Raw genomic sequence first — 21807 nt, 5'->3', positions numbered from 1 at the left:
GCTTTTTAATAAACATTCATTGTATATTCACTAGAAATAGTTTGAAATGACCTAAAGACAATTCTTTTTCCTTTTCAGTTTAGTGTTACACCTACTATCTCATAATAGAGTCCTAAAATACTGTGGTTCTTATCCCTCTAGGTACTTAAAAAATCAGATAAAGCAATTAGAAATTCCCGATCTATTAAAATAAGTATATACAATTTATATATGAAACCAAACAAGCAGGACTTATTTAGTATATAGACACTGTAATTTAATAACAATCATTACAAAAACATTTAAAATTATGTCAACATTTTTGAAGAATTCCATCAATATGAAAATACAAAAGAAAAAGTCCATGCAATGAATATTCAACAGCTTCAGAGTTATAGGATTCACGAATAAATTCATATAATTTTATTGGATTATATATACTTTGTTGTAGGGTTTAAAAGTGTATACTTTCTAAATGGCATGTGAAAGATATCACCTCTAATCAAAACCACATGAGTTTAAAGTAAGATTAAAAAATACTAATTATCAAATGTAATGGTAATTGAAGAATTAGAGGTAAACCAAATGAAAATGTACTTGCTAGGCTACCCTATGATTTTTCTTTGCTTCTTCTATCAACACAGCTGCCAGCCCAATGAAAATAATCACCATAGCTTTCTATTATTATTCTCTATTATTATATTATGAAATAGGTTATCATATAGTATATTGTTATAGTATTTTCTTCATTCTGTTCTTTTTTTTTTTTGCGGTACGGGCCCAGCCCCTCCGTGGCATGTGGGATCTTCCCGGACCGGGGCACGAACCCGTGTGCCCTGCATTGGCAGGCAGACTATCAACCACTGCGCCACCAGGGAAGCCCCATTCTGTTCTCTTTAATCTAAATATTGCTACCAGATTCACTGAAGAATTCTTTAAAAAGATTCTCATCATATCACTACTTCACTTAACATATTTTAATAAATTTTATTTACTATTCGGAATAAAATCTTAAGTTCTTAAGAAGCCTTTCCATGATCTGTTATCAATAACAACTTTTTAAATGAGTTCTCAGTCCTGCTTTATGCAAATTTCATCAGCCAACTTATCCCCTCTCATATGAGCATATAAACACTGCTCAAATCATTCCTTCTTTCTGAAATAACCACTCTCAACCTACATTGACAATTTCCTTCAAGGCCCCACTAAAAACTACAATGCTGTTTTATTCACATTGCTGGGTAGTAAGGAAATGAGCTCACACTTGTAAGCCTCCATAATACTGTACTTCTCTCAAGGCTTTTATAACTTGCTAAGTCTATTATGTGTATATACATTCCTCATTGCTATTACTGGAACACATTAGCTACTTGATGGCAGGATCTAAATACCTGCTTCATCTTTAAATGCCTCCAACAATGCCCAGCAGTTTTGTAAGCACTCAATATATAACTTTTGAATGAATAAAGAAGTGAAAATAAAGCCTCTTTAGGATTTATTATATCTATTATTGGAACTAAGTTGCCAATAAGAAATTATCTAGTAGCTAAACTATGAAATAAATAAATGATGAATAATAGGTAATGATCTGAGTAATTTTACACAACCTACCTACATTAAATTTCATTAATAACACTAAACACTTACTTCCTTCTCCATCATCTGTCACTCCCAAAACCAAGCGAAGAAGGCACTGGGCATGTTTTCTTTCTTTTAGTAGCACTTCAGCATAGCCCGGAAGACGAAGAAATAATCCAAAAGCAGCCAAAGAATGGGCAGGTATGGGAGACATGGTCTGTACTGCTGACTTGATAGGTGGAGGTTCAGCAGCAATGGTTTCTGGTGCTTCATAAACTAATTCCCCTGATTGTTCAATAGTCACCCATTCAAACTGATCACTATCCTTTGGTTTCTCCTGAGTGGTAGATGTTACAACTGGAGCACTCACCTAAAGAAAAAACAATTTTGTTTGGCTATTTGTATGTTTCAACATCAGATTCAAACTAAAGACTTGAATTCAAATGATCTCCTTAAAATATAAGAATATAAAAATCAATAAAGGATGTATAACTGATCACTTTGGTGTATACCTGAAACTAACACATTGTTAATCAACTATACTCCAATATAAAATAAATTTTTTTAAAAAAATCAGTAAAAGGACATGTTTTTTAAAATGAGTTACATGATACCATGAGTATGGTGGTGTCTGCCAAGTATCTCTACTCTAAAAATTACTATTTTCTCCTTTGGAATTAGTTAAGTATCTGTAGACAGGTTCTTTGAGACTATATAAATACCCTGTTTTGCACTAAACTTTGATCATTAGAGTTAGCATTTTTATGCTGTGTGAAATAATAATTATTACAGTGGTTGCCAAATGGTGATTTTCTAATTCTACCATTCCTGCTACATTAGTTGGCACTGAACTGTACACAAAAACGTTTCCTTCTTCTCCATCTATTTATTCATTCATTTATTTATATCCGTATGGATTCTAATTTTACTCTATAAGTTATAATCTGTTACTATCATTTTATCTGATGCCCAAGGAGAATCAGATTTGGTCAGTGGAACCCCCTTAAAGCAGGCTTCTGTATCTAGGCTCATCTTGTACATTCTCTGCCCTAATCCTAGAATTTTTCCAAGGGGCACTGATTTTAGTGGAAACAGTATTTTAAGAAGAAGATATGGTATATAGGTATGTACACACTGCTGGGGGTAGTCTGATTCCATGCCCTATAAGCAAACAAGTCTAGGAAAAAATATATAGAAACATGTATATCTGTGACTACATATATAGACAAAATTTCTAGCCTGTACTCTTCCATATGCCATGGTCATGAAAAACAAAGGTAACAGAATTGTTACAGATTACAGGAGACTAAAGAGACAACTGAATGCAATATATGATCCTGAACTGAATCTCTGACGATTACCTCCCTCAAATCATGCAAAAGAAATTGAATTTTTTTCCTTTTGCCCTTGAGAACATTAGTGGGACAACTGGCAAAATGTGAATAAGATCTGTTCACTGACTTATTTTACTGTTAACCACAGGTAACATTTTCTTATTTCTTTGCATGTCTGGTAATTTTTCTATTATACACGGTACACTGTTGCTGAGATGTTGTAGCAACTCTTAGTTCTATAATCACACTCTGCAATGTGTTCAGTTTTATTTTAGAAAATAGTTAAATTACTGATAGGTCACCTTGAGGCCTTCTGTAAATTTATTAGGAGAGTCTATTTTGGTTTTGCTCTTATTTCTCAAGTGAATCCCTGATTACCGGGATGCCATCTATACTCTTAATGTGTGACTCATTTGCAATTCCAATACAAAAAGATTTTTACCTTTAACTTGGAAGGAACAGAACTGCAAATTGTCTCCTCCATGCTGGATAGACGCTGAAATCTCTGGACAGCTCTTTCACCCTTCTAGTTTTCCCTCAAGAATCCTATGTATCCATAATTCTGGAGCCAGCTATTGTTGTACAGAAATTCATGTGCAGAATTCCTGGAGCTCCCCCATCTGTGGCTCCCTCCTTTCTGAATTCCTCCCCTTTTAATTTCCAGCCAGGATGGAAGAACCAAACTCCTCTGTAGCTTTTGCATGAGTTCTACCATCCTACCCCACAGAGACTGAGGAGTACTCTCAGGAGAAAAGTCACGTAGACACTAATCTCACCCAATGTGGTTCCATTCTTTTTGTGTTTAAATCCTCTTCAATATGTGCCTACTTTTAGTCGCTCTCCAGAGCCTTTCAACATTTTTTTTTAAATAGTCTGTCCAGAGTTTACATATACAGGAGAGTTAATCCTAAACCTGTTATTCTGTTTTACCAATTTACCTTTTAAGGAAAGAGTAGTAATTGTTGAGGGAAATGTACAAAATTTTCTTCACTGTGTATAAAATTCTAGGATGGCAGATTTTTTTTCTTTTTACATTTCAAAGATGTAATTCCCTGGCTCCCAAGGTTTCTGATGAAAGGTTAGTTGTCAGTATTATTGTTACTGTTTTGAAAAGAAATGAGTTGACTGCTTTTTTGGTTGGTTTTAAGCTCTTCTCGTGTTTGTTTTAAGCAGTTTATCATAATGTTCTTAGACATGAATAACCTGCTTGGGGTTTACAGAGCTTCTTGAATTTTGGATTTAGGTTTTATATCAGTTCTGGAAATTTTATTCCTTTCTGTACTGTTTCTGTCCCTGTTTCAATCCACTCTTTTTCTGCAACCATAAATTTACATCAGAATTTTTCACTTCTAGCTACAAGTCCATATAGCTCTTATGTTCTTTTCATTCCTTATACATTCCATGCTTCAGTTTGCATGATTTCTTTTGACGCATCTTCTCTATCACTAATTTTGTAATCTTTAGTGTTTAATCTGTAGAAAAATCCATCTAACAGTTTTCTTAATATGAAGTATTAGAAATTCCCAACCCATTCTACAAGATGGTATTACCCTGATACCAAAATGAGACAAAAACATCCTAAGAAAGTACAGACCAAAATCTGTATTCATTTCCTATATGGTAAGCTGTAACACATCACCACAAACTTACTTAAAACAACACAAATTTATTATACTAAAGATCTAGAGGTCAGAAATCCAAAGAGTCTTATGGAGCTAGAATCAAAGCTTTTGATCCTAAATATCAAGTGTTCCTTCTGGAGACTCTCAGGGAGTGTGGGTTCCTTGTGTTTTCCAGCTTCTAGAGGCTATTCACATTCCTTGGCTTTTGGCCGCTTCATTTGAACATGAACCTCTGCTTCCACAGTCACATCTCCTCTTTTGACTTTGCTACCACTGTCACACAACTTTCTCTATTCTTGGCTTCTGTTTAGATGGCTGAGGGGATCCATGAATAATATGACTGATCTCTTCAAATAGCACTCTGTGTGACTGAATGCACTAGCATCTTGATTTTTCTGAGGCACCAGCAAAGGTTGAACAGCCACATCTTTGGCTTTTTCTCCAGAGCATGCTTTTCTGACAGCAAATCTCTAATTTTAGCATCTTTTGCAATCTGGATAGACTGGGAATTTCTCAAATTGTCAAGTGATAGTTGCTTGTTGCTCAACAGTTCTTTCCTCTCACATTTTACTATTAGCACCAAGAAGAAAACAGGTAACTTCACACTCGGGTTGGAAATTCAACTAAATATCCAAGTTCATCACTTACAAGTACTGCCTTCCACATTCAGGACATAAATATGCTAGGATTTCTACCAATAAAAGACAGGGATACCCTTTCCTCCAGTTTCCAATAACATGTTCCTCATTTCTTTCTAAGCTGCACCCTTAGTACTTTTAACATCCATATTTCTACCAACAGTCTGCTTAAGCCAATTTAGGTATTCTCTATGATACACAGGTTCTCTCTACTGTGATCCTCACTTTCATCTGGGCCCTCACTGGCAAAGGCTTTCCATCCATAGTTCTACTAGTCATCTGTTCAAGGCAATCTAGACCTCTTTTTATCATGCTCCTCAAAATTCTTCCACACTCTGACAACTACCCAATTCTAAAGCCACTTCCACCTTTTAGGTATTTATTACAGCAGCACCCAATTTCCACTCAATATAATATAATAAAGCATACTGAATACTGAATTAGGGAAGTCATTTTCATTGAACAACAATAATCTTGAGAATGTCGAAGTTTTTTCCATTTCAAACTTTTGGCTGTATCATTACATTTTCTAGGAAGAAATAAAATTTTACTCATATTTTTCTGTGACAGTCATCTTATATCATGGTTATATTATCTTAAAATAAAAATAGCATAAGCTCTTTGAATAGCAGGTTAAGTAATAACCATTTACTGAATAGGTGTTATTGTGGATTGAACTGTATCCTCCCAAAGATACGCTCAGGTCTTAACCCCCAATACCTGTGAATGTGACCTTATTTGGAAATAGGGTCTTTGCAGATGTAAGCAATTAAGAGATGAGGTCATAATGGCTTAGGGTGGACCCTAAATCCAATGACAGTGTTGTTATAAGGAGAGGGAGATACAGAGACACACAGATACACAAAAGGAAGATGGCCAAGTGAAAAGGCAGGCAGAAACTGGAGTGATGCAGCTACAGACCAATGGATGCCATTAACTGCCAGCAATAACCAGAAGCTAAGAAGAGGCAAGGACGGATAATCCCCTAGAGCCATCAGTGAGCATGGCTCTGGTGACACCTTGATTTCAGACTTACAGCCTCCTGAGCTGTAAGAAAATTAAATTTCTGTTGTTTTAAGCCACCCAGTTTGTGATACTTTGTCACAGCAGCCCTAAGAAACTAATGCAAGCATACACACACACACACACACACACACACACACACACACACACACCCATGTATATAAAATTAGAGAATAATTCCCCTACCTCAATCAACAGAAATAAAGAGCTTGGTATTTACAACTCTCCACGCATCACACTCCCCCCTCATTAATAACAGAACATCAAAAGTACACACCTCAGTGACAGTAACATCAATGAACAGGGGAAGAGGTTAAATTAATGTTTTAAAAACTACTTAAATGGAAATGGCACTTAAAAAGGAATAAAAGTTAAGCCAAAAGACATAGTGTATTTGGGTAGAAGTATACACTACTATTTCACTCTCCCATTTCCAGTAATATCCGTAATTAATATCAAACCTTAGGAAGCACAGAAACAAAAATGTTACAGTGTGATGACCATGAAATCAAAGTAATGCTACAGTGTGATGCCCCTGGCAAATCTGCCTGGTCTTCAACATTTCTTTACCAAATTAATTCTTACAAAGCTCCATATAGGCTGAGCTTTGAAAGGTTTATACACTACTCAAAGACTTTAAGGGAAACGGTACTTCCAAATGTTAACTTAAACACAAACCAGAAAACAGACAGTCTTTCCCATGGAATGATATAATTAATTAGGAATCTTATCTTACCTGTTGAATTACTTCTGGATATAGCATGGGTAGTCTTTCTGCAATAAGAGCCAGTCCACCCATTCCTGCAAAAACTTGTAATGGTGACTGAATGGGACAGGTTTCAAGTAAGGATTCATCCAGTATCCCATCCATACATTCATCACTTGGAGTGAGAGCCTCATCATCGGGACAACTACCAAGTAAATCACCATGATCTAGAAGAATAATCACAAATAACAGCTAAGAGAGGACCTATTTCTATAATACTTTTTCATTTACAAAGCAAATATTGTTGTCATCTCTCTACTAAACAAAAGAGCATAATTATCTTAAGTTATTCAGATACAGCTATTTTAGGCTAGATGCTACAAACACGTCTAGATAACTTCTGATGTTGCTTCCTACAGTCTTACTACTCGAAGTATATGGTCCATGGACTAGCAAGCATCAGTATCAGCCTGAGAGCTTCTGAAATGTAGACTCTCAGGTCCCATCCTAGACTGTGTGGGAATCTGCATTTTTATAATGTTCTAGGTGATTTACAAGCATACTGAAGTTTGAGAAGTATTGTCCTTTAGGGCAAATAAGTAAAACATCAGAGACTCCAGAAAATATTAATGTATGTGCATGTTATGCTCTAAAGTATCCAATTAGGAAAAACTGAATAATGACAAAGACTTTTCTTACTGAAAACTGAAAATTATACCATATTGGTTAACTTCGAATCACTCACAGAGGAAAACCAAAAGTTTATGTTCACACATAACCAGACCCTATGAACATTACAACAGACAAATGATCCTGCTGAAAATCTGGGCAAAGAAAATGTACTACAATTTATTAAAGAGTACAAAAGGCTAATAATTGAATCTTTCATCATGAGAAAGACTGACAATAAATAAGATGACACCATATCCACACTATGAAAATCATTGCTTAAATACCATTTATAGTAGTGAAAAATCAGAAACAATCAGATTCCTTCAACAATTGTGAAACAGATAAATTATTATATCCATATTAAAAGTAGGCAATAAAATGCACATTTATAAATATTTAATTGAATATATAAAAATAAAAAGGTAAGAAAATGTATTATCCCACTTTTGTTTAAGGTAAAAAATGTTTATGAGCACAAAATATCACTCAATATAAATTATCAGTAAATTGGAAATTCTAAATTGGGATTCTCACTTTGATTATAAAATTATGAACAATTCACATGGCTCATGCAGAAATAATATTTTTAAAAATCAGGGAATTCCTTGGTGGTCCAGTGGTTAGGACTCCATGCTTTCACTGCTGAGGGCCCAGGATCGATCCCAGGTCGGGGAACTAAGATCCTGCAAGCCACACAGTGTGGCCAAAGGAAAAAAAAAAATTAAAGCAGAAATTAAAGCATATGGGCCCATAAAATAAGTGATGCTACACAAGGAATTAACATTAATTTCCAATGGAAATAATGGCAATTTTCTATATTTACAGATAACTCAGTCATAAAGAAAGAAAAGGATCTCAAGTTGATGTAACAAAAATGTACATTAAGTCATCAGCTATAGAAATCCTTGCCTACTCAGATTACAGACTACAATTTTAAAGAAATATAATATACATACCTTTCTCAGGGTGCAGTCTTTTAAAAGAATCTGTTTTTGACAGACTTGGGTCTGTGATGACTCTAGAACCCAATTTAACTGTCAGATCTATTGAACGGTAACCTTGAGGAAGTTTACGGTCATATAGCAGTGTTAAAAGTTGGGCAAGCGTCATTTCAGCTGGCAACGGCTGGCCTAAAAATGACATAACTAAGTTAAACCTGGAATCCAAGAGGGAGACATTTACTTGATTCAATTTACTCAATTATTTAATGCTTTTACTAAGTTAAATTACAGGTAAGAGTTTGATTCTGACACCAATTTCAAAGCAATTTAAAAACTGCCCACAGAAAGTTTACAAAACTCAAATTTACTTCTGACATATGTGAACAAAAATATCTATACAAAGTTTTAATCAGTTGCTAACCAAATCCCACCAACATCTTCTGAGAGCCACAGTGAATAGAAAAAAAAGAAACATTCCCATAAATCTGGGATTGGCAAATCTTTTCCATAAAAGGCCAGATAAAGAATATTTTAAGCTACGGAGGCCATATGGTCTCTGCTGTAACCTACTAACTCTACTGTAGCATGAAAACAGCTATGGACAATACATAACTGAATGGGCATAGCTGTATTCCTATAAAAATGTTTTTACAAAAAAAGAAGCATCCGGTCCACCTGCGATAGTTTACTGACCTCTGCTTTAAATCAACAATGTAAAGCTAAGAAGTAAAATCCAGTCAAAGTTAGTTGGCAATTTGATTATAATGATACAGCACAAAAATGCAGATAAAATGGTTATCACCTTGACCAACGGAAAGTATACTGGTCAAAGAATATGTTTAGGTAGAGAGGAAGCTTAACTGTCAGGGCTACATCTAAGAATTCCACAGCTGGAACTAATTCTTTAAAATTAGCCTCACACTGCATCCTACATAACTTGTTATGAAGACACAAAAACATTAATTTTACTGATCATTTTATGGCACATTCATAAGAAAATTTAGGAAGCAAGTAAAGTGTAAAAATGCAACATTATAGTGTTAAAAGGGGTACGAAATAGGTTACTCCCTTTTTGTTCTCACTTCTTTTGGAGGGAACTATATGGACAAAGTCTCACTAAATTATTTATCTCATCAATAGCACCTGATTACACATCTGATTTGTACACTTATAAGATTACTAAAATTTCTTGTATGTTTTATCACTGTGAACACTACCAGCTAAGAGTTTGTGGAACAGATGAAACACAGGGACAGTGATTATTTTGTTGGCAGCCTCTGCTCCTGAGGAAGCACTTCCTGTTTTATCGGGCATTGTCCTCCCTCTCCTGGATGGTGGGCGAGGTGGTGTAGATGACACAGCACGTTTAGATTGGGATTTCAGCCCTAAAAGAAAAAAAATCACCAAGATTTTATATAGCCAACACACTCATGAAGTAAAAGTGTTATTTCTACAATATATTACTAAAGCGCCACATTCCTAACACCAAAAGATAGAAATATTTCTTCTCATTAAATATCTATTCTCTTGATTCTACCTGTCATGTATTATACTCCATGAATAACTGGCTGCATGTGTAACTATTTTCCAAGAAAGTATAAATTAACTCCTATACTCTCTGAGATACATATAGATGACCATCCATGTACTAGAATGTAATTTTGTGCAAATATGTACAGAAAATCTTGTGTTCTTAATTTTTCTCTGAGATAGGATGGATTAAACCAATACATAGGTCTGCTATTTGAGGAGTAAGGTAATCTAGGCTGAGCTTTCTCTTCTGAACTAAGAATTTTGTTAAAGAAAATATCCTCCAAAATTATCATTTATCATGGTCATTTTTTCTTCATCCTCCATCTAACAGTAAAAACTCATTTTTCAACCAATTTTCTTTTGATGATTTTTATTTTCTAATTTTATGTAATAAGCACAATATCATAAGTAAAACTAGTGAATACTTTTTCATTTTTTAAAAAAAAGGAGGTTACAGGGACTTCCCTGGTGGTCCTGTGGTTGAGAATCCTCTTTCCAATGCAGGGGATGCAGGTTCAATCCCTGGTCGGGGAAGTAAGATCCCACATGCCACGGGGCAACTAAGCCCGCGTGCTACAACTAGAGAGAAGCCCACGCATCGCAACTAAGACCTGATGCAGCAATCAATCAATCAATAGGAGGTTACAGAAAAATTCCTTAACACTTAGTGAACTTTCAAGAGTATAATTCCCAGTAGGCTTTCAAACTGAAACAAAATATCTATTTACACATGCTGAGTATCTGATTAAAATATACTAAGCTCAAAATAAGTTTAATAATTCCAGTGCCAAAAAGTAATGGATTTCTGGTGCAATAATTGTGTATTTAATATTAAAACATGATTATGCCAGCTTTTTGCATTAATACTTTTTATTACATGAAGTTCCTATAAATATAAATTGTTACATTTTACAGAAACCCAAACAAAATCAAGATCATAAAAAAAAAAAAGCAAGCAAGCATACCTGAAGCAACAACAACACTGTAATTGTCCTGAAATCCATTTTCTGCCTTAACTTTTTCCTTCTCTTCATGGTTTTTCTTTTCTTTGTCATCTTTTTGTTCATTAATTAGTTTAGCAGTGATACTTGGTGTATCTGTAAGAAATTTTTATGTAAAATACATTGCTTTTCAAAATGGTTAAGAAGGGAAGCAATAAATATCTTGGGGACGTTTACATGAGATTATTATTATCACTAATACAAAGGCAATGTAAATGGTCTGGAAGGAACGTTGTTAAGGAAAATCTGACATTCAATTCTCATTATCAACGAAAGGGACTCATCACTCTCCTTAGGCCAGGATACTTAAACTCTAATCTCTAGAAAATATTATGTATTACAATAGTACTACCTCTAGAGGCAGTTTTGAAAACCATTATCAAGAGCATTTGCTTTACTGTAGGCATAGTTCAATCTGTTTGCCACATAACATCAATTTCCGTCCTCACAACATGCAAACCAAGGAAGAATATTATTTTCAAAATAGGGTAAACAGCCTTATTAGCAAGGTTACTCATACAATCTGCAAAGGGCAATATGGAATTCAAGCTCAGGACTCCTCCTAATGCATTACATTAGACGTCTATTTTTTTCTACAAATAGGAGTATAAAGGAACAAATGTAAGTAACAGAGGTTTCTGGTTTTGTTGTTTTTATTTGGTTAGGAATCTTAGAAAAAGTGATATATTTTACAAGTACTTTAAAAATGAATACTAAAGACTTTCATAGATAGTTACTACTCTGAAATCATATTTTCTTTCATGCTTTTGAATATGGCATGCTATTATAAATCATGAAATAAATGACCATACAGTGATCTTATTTAACCATTAAGAAGCTCAAAAAGCTGGATGAACTGTTCTGACATTAAGAATGTTTTTCACTAAATGGATATGACTGATACAGGCTCTCTTTTTACTTTTCTAACTTAACACAGTTATGATCCAGTGCTTTATTATAATGTCAAGGTGAAATGATCAAGTGATAAAACAGCATCTTTTATATTATTTCCTATTTTGTAGCTTTCTTTGAATATCTGAAAATATCCCTGTGATCTCAATTTCTAGAACCTCTTCTAAACTACAGGTTGCCTTTAGACCATTTCTATTTTTGTGAAATTAAAAAAAAACACTGTTAATACAGCAGCTCCCCCTTAAACATGGTTTCATTTTCTGTGGTTTCAGTTACTTGCAGTCTGAGGATATTAAATGAAAAATTCCAGAAATAAATAACTCATAGGTTTTAAATTGCTTGCTGTTCTGACTATAATGACGAAATCTCACTGGATCCATCCCACTTGGAATTCCCAACCATGTCATCGTCTGCTCTGACATTCAGTCATGGATGTCAGTCGTCATGGCTGGATAACCCAGGATCACCCAAAGCAGATGATCCCTCTTCTGTTCCTCCTTTGGATGTATTGTTAGAAGGTCAAAAGTAACCTAAGCCTATGTTCCCAATGCCTATGTCATTCACCTCACTTCATCTCATCACGTAGGCATTTTATCATCTCTCATCATCACAAGGAGGGTGAGACAGTACAGTAAGATTATTTTGAAAGAGAGAGACCACATTACCTAACTTTTATTACAGTATATTAGGTAATTGTTCTATTTTATTATTAGTTATTCTTGTTGATCTCTTACTGTGGGCACAGTAAGAGATTAGCATATATATCATATTTATCATAGATATGTATGGATGAGAAAAAACAGTATATACAGGGTTCACTACTGTCTGTGGTTTCAAGCATCAACTGGGGGTCCTGGAATGTATCCCCTGCAGATGAAGGGGGACACTGTAATAAACACATAATGCAACAATACATTTTACTTTCTCAGAAAAACAAGCAAGTAACCCCAAATGGCAAAAAGAGTTACACAAGTCAGAGGGAAATATTTAAGTAATAAAAAATTCACACAATCATAGTTCATTAGGTGATAAGAATTTATATTCTTTATTTTTATATTACTTTGTTATCTAAGACTCCTAACTAAATAAAAATAAAACAAGAATATATATAGTGTTATCTCAATAAATGCCATTCAAACACTAAAAGGTATCACTGAGAAAGCTTTTGCTCAATTTCCTGCTTAAAACTGTTCTGGTTTGGATTTCCACCTGTGGCCAAAATGACATAACAAAGACCAGATTACTGTCCTACCTGAAATAACTAAAAATTAGGAAAATATATGAAATAAAGTTTTCAGATACTAGGCATCAGGAAGGCAGGACAGTGATTCCTGGGTGAGTGGAAACAAATGAAGTAAACACTATGATTGCACCAGCTTATTTCCCGCAATTTCCCAGACCACAGCTCAGCATAACCCAGGCATCACTCAAGGTGAGGATACAGAGATGGGAGTCCAGGAAGACAAAGGCAGGTTTGGCTGCAGTTCACAGGGCACAGTGCCAACGAGGAGAGACCTGCACAGAGAGTGAGCCCCAGTGATCTACAGAGGGTCTTCTCTAATCTGGAATACATACTGACAAGTGTTACATACAAGGAAACCACCTAAAGGGCAAGGAAAATACTTTAAAAAAGTAGCAAGGGGGGACTCCCCTGGTGGTCCACTGGTAAAGAATCCACCTTGCGGGCTTCTGCGGTGGCGCAGCGGTTAAGAATCCGCCTGCCAATGCGGGAGACGCAGGTTCGAGCCTTGGTCTGGGAGGATCCCAAATGCCGCGGAGCAACTGAGCCCATGTGCCATAACTGCTGAGGCTGTGTTCTGCAGCCCGCAAACCACAACTACTGAAGCCAGCATGCCTAGAGCCCGTGCTCTGCAACAAGAGAAGGCACCGCAATGAGAAGCCCGCGCACTGCAACGAGGAGTGGCCCCCACTTACCGCAACTAGAGAAAGCCCGTGTGCAGCAGCGAATACCCAACACAGCCAAATATAAATAAATAAAAATTAAAAAAAAAAAAGAATCCACCTTGTAAGGCAGGGAACGCCGGCTCAATCCCTGGTCGGGGAATTAAGATCCCACGTGCCACGGGGCAACTAAGCCCGGGCACCACAACTACTGAGCTCGCGCGCCACAGAGTCCACGTGCCCTGAAGCTCGCAAGCCACAACGAGAGAGAAAACCTGCACAGCACAACTAGACAGAAGCCCGCACGCCACAACGAAGAGCCCGTGTGCTGCAAAGAAAGATCCTGCACGCCACAACTAAGACCCAACACAGCCAATAAATAAATAAATAAAATAAATCAATATTAAAAAAAAAAGTAGCAAGGGGATGAATCCCAGGTTCTAAAATGAGGGCTGGAATACTTAGTATTCCCAATGCCTAGTGAATTTCTAACAGAATTATCAGAAGAGTATAACCTCAGCAGTGGGGCCAAATTAACCCCAGACCTCTGTTTTCAAATGTGCTACTGTGCTTCTATTCCAATACGGTACCTGCTAAAACGTAAGTCCAGTAAAATTAAAACACTAGTTCCTTAGTCTCACCAGACACATTCTATATGCTTAAAAGCTACTGCACTAGATAGTACAGGGTTATAAAAGATTTCCATCATCACAGTAAGTTCTGCTCTAAATTAACAGCTGCTCTGGTCCCGCCTAATAAAGCTTATTAAAAGCTGGTCCTAAAAGTAATGTTCTGTTTTTAAGTAACATAACTACATCTCAGAAAGAAATAAAAAATATTTATTAGAATACAAAAATATCCACCACTCAGAAAAGTAAAAATCACATTGTCTAGCAACCAACGAAATTTTCTAGGCAAATTAAAAAAGCAGGGGCTTCCCTGGTGGCGGAGTGGTTGAGACTCTGCCTGCTGATGCAGGGGATGCAGGTTCGTGACCCGGTCCGGGAGGATCCCACATGCCGCGGAGCGGCTGGGCCCGTGAGCCATGGCCGCTGAGCCTGCGCGTCTGGGGCCTGTGCTCTGCAACGGGAGAGGCCACAACAGTGAGAGGCCCGCGTACCGCAAAAAAAAAAAAAAAGCAGTAACACACAATCCACAATGAAAAAAAAAATCTACATAAATAGCTCAATATATTCAAGACACTAGGGACTTCCCTGGCAGTCCAGTAGTTAAGGCTCCGTGCTTCCACTCCACAGGGCATGGGATCAATCCCTGGTCAGGGAACTAAGATCCCACGGGCTGAGCGGTGCGACCAAAACAAACAAACAAACAAAAAACAAAAAATCAAGACACTAGAAGAAAGCTTGTACACTTTAAATAAAGAGAAGGACATATATAGAAAAGAACTAGCTATAACTTCCAGCAGATTAGATAGTGAAGACAATTTGAAGATAGAACAATTATAAAAAATTTTAGAGCGGACGAGCCGAAGTTGGCGGAAGAGTAAGACGCGGAGATCACCTTCCTCCCCACAAATACACCAGGAATACATCTACACGTGGAACAACTCCTACAGAACACCTACTGAATGCTGGCAGAAGACCTCAGACCTCCCAAAAGGCAAGAAACTCCCCCACGTACATGGGTAGGACAAAAGAAAAAAGAATAAACAGAGACAAAAGGATAGGGATGGGATCTGCACCAGTGGGAGGGAGCTGTGAAGGAGGAAAGGTTTCCACACACTAGGAAGCCCCTTCGCGGGCAGTGACTGCGGCTGGCGGAGGGGGAAGCTTCGGAGCCGTGGAGGAGAGCACAGCAGCAGGAGTGCAGAGGGCAAAGCGGAGAGATTCCCACATAGAGGATCGGTGCCGACCGGCACTCACCAGCCCGAGAGGATTGTCTGCTCACCCACCGCGGCGGGCGGGGCTGGGAGCTGAGGCTCGGTTTTCGGTCGGAGCGTCGGAGCGCAGGGAGAGGACTGGGGAAAGTCTGGACCTGCCGAAGAGGCAAGAGACTTTTTCTTGCCTCTTTGTTTCCTGGCGCACGAGGAGAAGGGATTAAAAGCGCTGCTTAAAGGAGCTCCAGAGACGGGCGTGAGCCACGGCCAAAAGCACGGACCACAGAGGCGGGCATGAGACGCTACTTCCCCGGGAGAACGCACGGCGCGCCTCGGGCTGGTGCAATGTTACACTGCCGCCGCAGGCTCGCCCCGCCCTCGGTGCCCCTCCCTCCCCCTGGCCTGAATGAGCCAGAGCCCCCAAAGCAGCTGCTCTTTTAACCCCGTCCTGTTTGAGCGAAGAACAGACGCCCTCCGGCGACCTACACGCAGAGGCAGGGCCAAATCCAAAACTGAGCCCCGGAAGCTGTGTGAACAAAGAAGAGAAAGGGAAATCTCTCCCAGCAACCTCAGAAGCAGCGGATGAAAGCTCCACAATCAACTCGATATACCCTGCATCTGTGGAATACATGAATAGACAACGAATCATCCCAAATTAAGGAGATGGACTGAGAGCAAGATTTATGATTTTTTCCCCTTTTCCTCTTTTTGTGTATGTGCATGCTTCTGTGTGAGATTTTGTCTGTATAGCTTTGCTTCCACCATCTGTCCGAGGGTTCTATCCGTGTGTTTTTTTCTTTAAAAAATTTTTTTCTTAATAATTATTCTTTAATAACTTTATTTTATCTTACTTTATTTTATTTTATCTTTTCTTTCCCTCCCTCCGTCCCTACTTTCCTTCCTTCCTTTCTTTCTTTCTCTCCCTTTTATTCTCAGCCGTGTGGATTAAAGGCTCTTGGTGCCGCAGCCAGGAGTCAGTGCTGTGCCTCTGACGTGGGAGAGCCAACTTCAAGACACTGCTCCACAAGAGACCTTCCAGCTCCACATAATTTTAAACAGCGAAAATCTCCAAGAGATCTCCATCTCAACACCAGCACTGAGCTTCACTCAACAACCAGTAAGCTACAGTGCTGGACACCCTATGCCAAACAACTAGCAAGACAGGAACACAACCCCACACATTAGCAGAGAGGCTGCCCAAAATCACAGTGAATTGGTACAGCCACTATGGAGAACAGTATGGAGGTTCCTTAAAAAACTACAAATAGAACTACCATATGACCCAGCAATCCCACTGCTGGGCATATACCCTGAGAAAACCATAATTCAAAAAGAGTCATGTACCAAAATGTTCATTGCAGCTCTATTTACAACAGCCCGGAGATGGAAACAACCTAAATGTCCATCATCGGATGAACTAACAAAGAAGATGTGGCACATATATACAATGGAATATTACTCAGCCATAAAAAGAAACGAAATTGAGCTATTTGTCATGAGGTGGACGGACCTAGAGGCTGTCATACAGAGTGAAGTAAGTCAGAAAGAGAAAGACAAATACTGTACGCTAACACATATATATTGAATCTAAGGGAAAAAATGTCATGAAGAACCTAGGGGTAAGACAGGAATAAAGACACAGACCTACTAGAGAATGGACTTGAGGATATGGGGAGGGGGAAGGGTAAGCTGTGACAAAGCGAGAGAGTGGCATGGACATATATACACTACCAAATGGAAAATAGATAGCTAGTGGGAAGCAGCCGCATAGCACAGGGAGATCAGCTCGGTGCTTTGTGACCACCTAGAGGGGTGGGATAGGGAAGGTGGGAGGGAGGGAGACGCCAAGAGGGAAGAGATATGGGAACACATGTATATGTATAACTGATTCACTTTGTTATAAAGCAGAAACTAACACACCATTGTAAAACACTTATACTCTAATAAAGTTGTAAAAAAAAAATTTTTTTTAAATACAGGGGGAAAAAGGAACAGAGCTTCAGTGAGTTGTGAAACAACTTCAAGAGGCCTAATAAATGTGTAACTGGAATCACCAAAAGAGAGGAGAGTGACGGGGAGACAGAATATATTTGAGAAACTAATAGCCAAAAAATTTCCAAATTTGATGAAATTTATACACCCACACAGATTCATGTCCAAAAACTCAAATCATAAGAAACATGAAGATAACTACAAGGTATATTATTTGATGATAATAATAATCAAATTGCTTAAAAACAATAATAGAATTTTAAAAAAAGACACATAACCTTTATTACTTGAAAGCAGTATAGTTGAAAGCTGTAGACAGTGGGTAAAACTATGGCTCGAATAATTTTGGATTGTTTTCATACATGTTAATAAAATACACGTGGCACATGTTAATATATCCTAAGATATGGCTAAATATCACAAATACACCTTAAAGTACCAAAGCATCGCTAATCAAAGGTTAAACTCATGGGCTTCCCTGGTGGCGCAGTGGTTGGGAGTCTGCCTGCCAACGCAGGGGACATGGGTTCTGGCCCTGGTCTGGGAGGATCCCACATGCCGAGGAGCGGCTGGGCCCGTGCGCCGCAGCTGCTGAGCCTGTGCTCTAGAGCCCGTGCCCCGGCAACGGGAGAGGCCACCGCGGTGAGAGGCCCGCGCACCCCAGTGAGGAGTAGCCCCAGCTCGCCGCAACTGGAGAGGGCCCGTGCACAGCAACGAAGACCCAACGCAGCCAATCAATCAATAAAATAAAATTTAAAAAAAAAAAAAAGGTTAAACTCAGCACTTAGAAGTTTCGGATATTTGCTCAGGATAACTTTGTTGGACTTTTTACTAGGATGTACTATTCTTCCACAGCAATAAGTTTTATTTGTTAATTTTTAGTTAATAAAGGGAACTATTTTGTTAAATATCCTAAATGGCAGACCATGACATTTTAGAAAATAGTATTCATTTAAAGATAAATAAAAATGTTAAATTTCCAATTATTTTGTACTATGTCTATACTTTTCCATTATCAAGTTAATGTATGAAATCTCAAAAATTGAATTTTAGTACTCTTCCCCACTTCCTTCCTTCAATTAATTAATTTTAAAGTTTTTCTTCATCATGTAGAAGGCACAATTTCAGAAAATTGAAATTCAGAAAAAAGTTTGCAAAGTCAAATTTTCACAAAAGTTTAGCTGTAACAGGTAAGGTGGACATTTTCAAATAAGAAAAAACTGTTACACATTTATAATATATTCTAACATTTTACTGTATAACATGTAAAAATGTAGGAAAGTATTATAATTTTATGCACACATTTCTGTTAGATGCAGTGTCTAAAACTGGTAAAGAATCTTTTCTACATTATTTTCTCAAAGTGATCATATCTGTTCACGTGGTTTAACTTACCATCTATGTACGTATGTATGGTAACAACTCCCAAATCTCTTCAACTCAGTCTTTTATTCTAAGTTTAGATTTCTATTTCCAACTAACAAATAGCGCCAGTTTTTTTTCTGGATACTCCTAACTTCTTTCAATTATCAGTGTTGCTTAAAGACTTAGGTACCCCCTCTAATGTATACAGATAGAAACACACTGACTTACATTTAAATTAAAATGCAAACATTTAAAATTTTCAGTTTATTTTTTATTCTGACAACATACAATAGATCATAAATACTCTGAGAGGTAGAATATATGTCCTGCTCACTTTTACATCCCTAGAAGAAATTACTGTGTTTACACATAGCAGATGCTCAATGAATTCATCACTGATTAGGATTTCTGAGAGGCAATAAACCCAAACTAACCACAGTCAATTTGTATTCTACCTCAAAAAAATGCTTTAACTTTAATAATTTATATCCTGTTTAAAGGTATCATTGGAGAGCTCTTGATAAACTTAGGGGAAACGTGCTCTCTGCTTTCTTCACTGTTATAAACAATAAGGTCACCAGCTGATTCTACCTACTGACCACTCATTTCTCCCCTAGATTTAGTAAATGTTTATTACTTAGAATTCTGTCATGCAACCTAATACACTGTAATTCATCTACTATAAAACAGCCCAGGGTTTCCCTGGTGGCGCAGTGGTTGAGAGTCCGCCTGTCGATGCAGGGGACACGGGTTCGTGCCCCGGTCAGGGAAGATCCCACACGCCGCGGAGCGGCTGGGCCCGTGAGCCATGGCCGCTGAGCCTGTGTGTCCGGAGCCTGTGCTCCGCAACGGGAGAGGCCGCAACAGTGAGAGGCCCGCGTACCACAAAAAAAAAAAAAACAAAAAACACAGCCTGATGGTTTATCATGAGAAAATTCCATCAATGGTTTCCCACAGCTTGTCTACATTTCCAACTGCCCATTCTGTCATTACTACACATAACAAACATCACAGCAAAAGAATTACAGGTGCTGGAATGTATTGTACATTTTGTCCACTGCATCATGCTTCTAAATGTGAAGCTACCTTGACCTTTTCTAGTCATTAAATGGTTGGTGAGTGAGTGAATGCAATAAAATTATAAAAATAATAAAATTCCTATAAACATCTAACATAAAGTTAAAGAAACACAATTATTTAAATGTGACTTGCCTGACACTCTGTCAAGAACTTCCGATAATGTTGTTGAGACCGGTAAATGAAGTGTACGGAACTTGTGGCCTGCTCCATACATTGGATGCTGGATGACATGGCTAGTAGCATTAATTCTACCCTTGTACAGCTGGAAATAAATTTAAAAGAAATTAAGAAGGTTTTTTTTGAAATGTATATCATTATATAACTATTTCAGAAGCATAAAAAAAAAACAATTCAGTAATGCATACAAAAATGTAAAGAGTTTATTTTATATATTTCTTCAAATGTGGCATGTCTGCCATGCGATTTGTTCATCATACTTTGCATTAGCACTGTTGTACCTAATAATCTGTCAATCCCCGCCCCAAATCAAATTATACTATTCATGGCAAGTTACAACTAGGTTATTTTGGACAGAGAGGGTTAGCTGAGATTTTTAAGTCCTATCCTTAAGTATAAAGGTTGTGCTAGTTTTACTTTGCTAGCACAACCTCTGATTTCTAATTTCATTTCATTTCATTAGAAATTAGAACAGAGATAACTGAAAGCTCTGACATGAAAACATAAAATATTTTTACACACAGCTCATCATAAAGATTTAATTTGTTAAATACTCACTGGGCAGGGAGACTGAAGAAACATTGTCACTTTCTCATCCTCTAACATCAGTTGCAAAAATAATCTACGTACAAACCCTGAAATGTTCCCTGATGTTGGAAGGTTCCCTCTTTGAGGAGATGTCTGAAATAGTTCACAGAGAACCTGGCAACGTGAGAGATTTAAAAAGTTAAATGAAATATTTACTTGCAGCTTTATATTTTAAAGAACAAAGAGGAAATTTAAAATGTGGATTAATAAGTGTATTTGAATTCATCAAATCAGCAATTAAAGATTATACGGAAGTAGACAAAAAGTTAAAAGTGAAATACAAATTTCTGTGGATGAGAGAAGTTACTACTACAGGGTTTTCACATAATAAATACCCAGCAAAACCAACTTAATTTTAACTTCAGTCAATATCAATGTGGTTACAATACAACAAAAATTTTGAAAAAATATATTAAAAATATAAAACAAAGCCTTAACAAAAAGCTAAGTGATGATTATTAGGCCAGAAGACAATGGAACACAAAGTTTCATACTACCCACAGGCACAAACCAAATTGTGAAATGTCCATATTCAAGGACTTGGTTAAAATTGGTAATTTAAGCATTTCTTTCAAATTAGACACATTAAGTAGATACAGTTTCCCAATAATTAATTACTTTATGCAACAAAGTACTTTCCTCTTCTTAAAGTTAAATCATTCAGTATTTTTTGAAAATTATGATAGCTCATCCTTCATTAATAGTTTAACCTGAATAAGCACTATCAAATCAGGGGGTAAAAATAGAAGCTGGTTCCTATTTATTGGTGTCTGCCATGTCTCAGACAGGCTGTATGCTAGATACTTCATATACATTATCATATTTAATCCTCTCAAAAGAAGAAAACCTTTTGAGAGGCAGGTATTACTATCTCCATTTTACAGTTTAAACAACTTGCTGAAGATCACAACAGACAGAAAGCAGCAG

At 37.2% G+C, this 21807-nt stretch overlaps 1 protein-coding gene across 1 annotated transcript in view; it reads right to left on the bottom strand.

The window, feature by feature from the left end:
- The window catches only part of BIRC6 (baculoviral IAP repeat containing 6), a 233423-nt gene that overhangs the window by 67657 nt on the left and 143959 nt on the right, over positions 1-21807 (bottom strand). Inside the window, 7 exon segments of the mRNA XM_024732052.1 lie at positions 1627-1927; positions 6911-7107; positions 8509-8682; positions 9711-9878; positions 10992-11123; positions 20248-20377; positions 20851-20994. Coding sequence (XP_024587820.1) covers positions 1627-1927; positions 6911-7107; positions 8509-8682; positions 9711-9878; positions 10992-11123; positions 20248-20377; positions 20851-20994 — 1246 coding nt within the window.

This window comes from Neophocaena asiaeorientalis, unplaced genomic scaffold (assembly GCF_003031525.2).
Source record: "Neophocaena asiaeorientalis asiaeorientalis breed wild unplaced genomic scaffold, Neophocaena_asiaeorientalis_V1.1 scaffold18, whole genome shotgun sequence".
Taxonomy (NCBI): Eukaryota; Metazoa; Chordata; class Mammalia; order Artiodactyla; family Phocoenidae; genus Neophocaena; species Neophocaena asiaeorientalis.
Note: the sequence above shows the minus strand (reverse complement) of the source record. Positions and strands in the feature narration are given on the sequence as shown.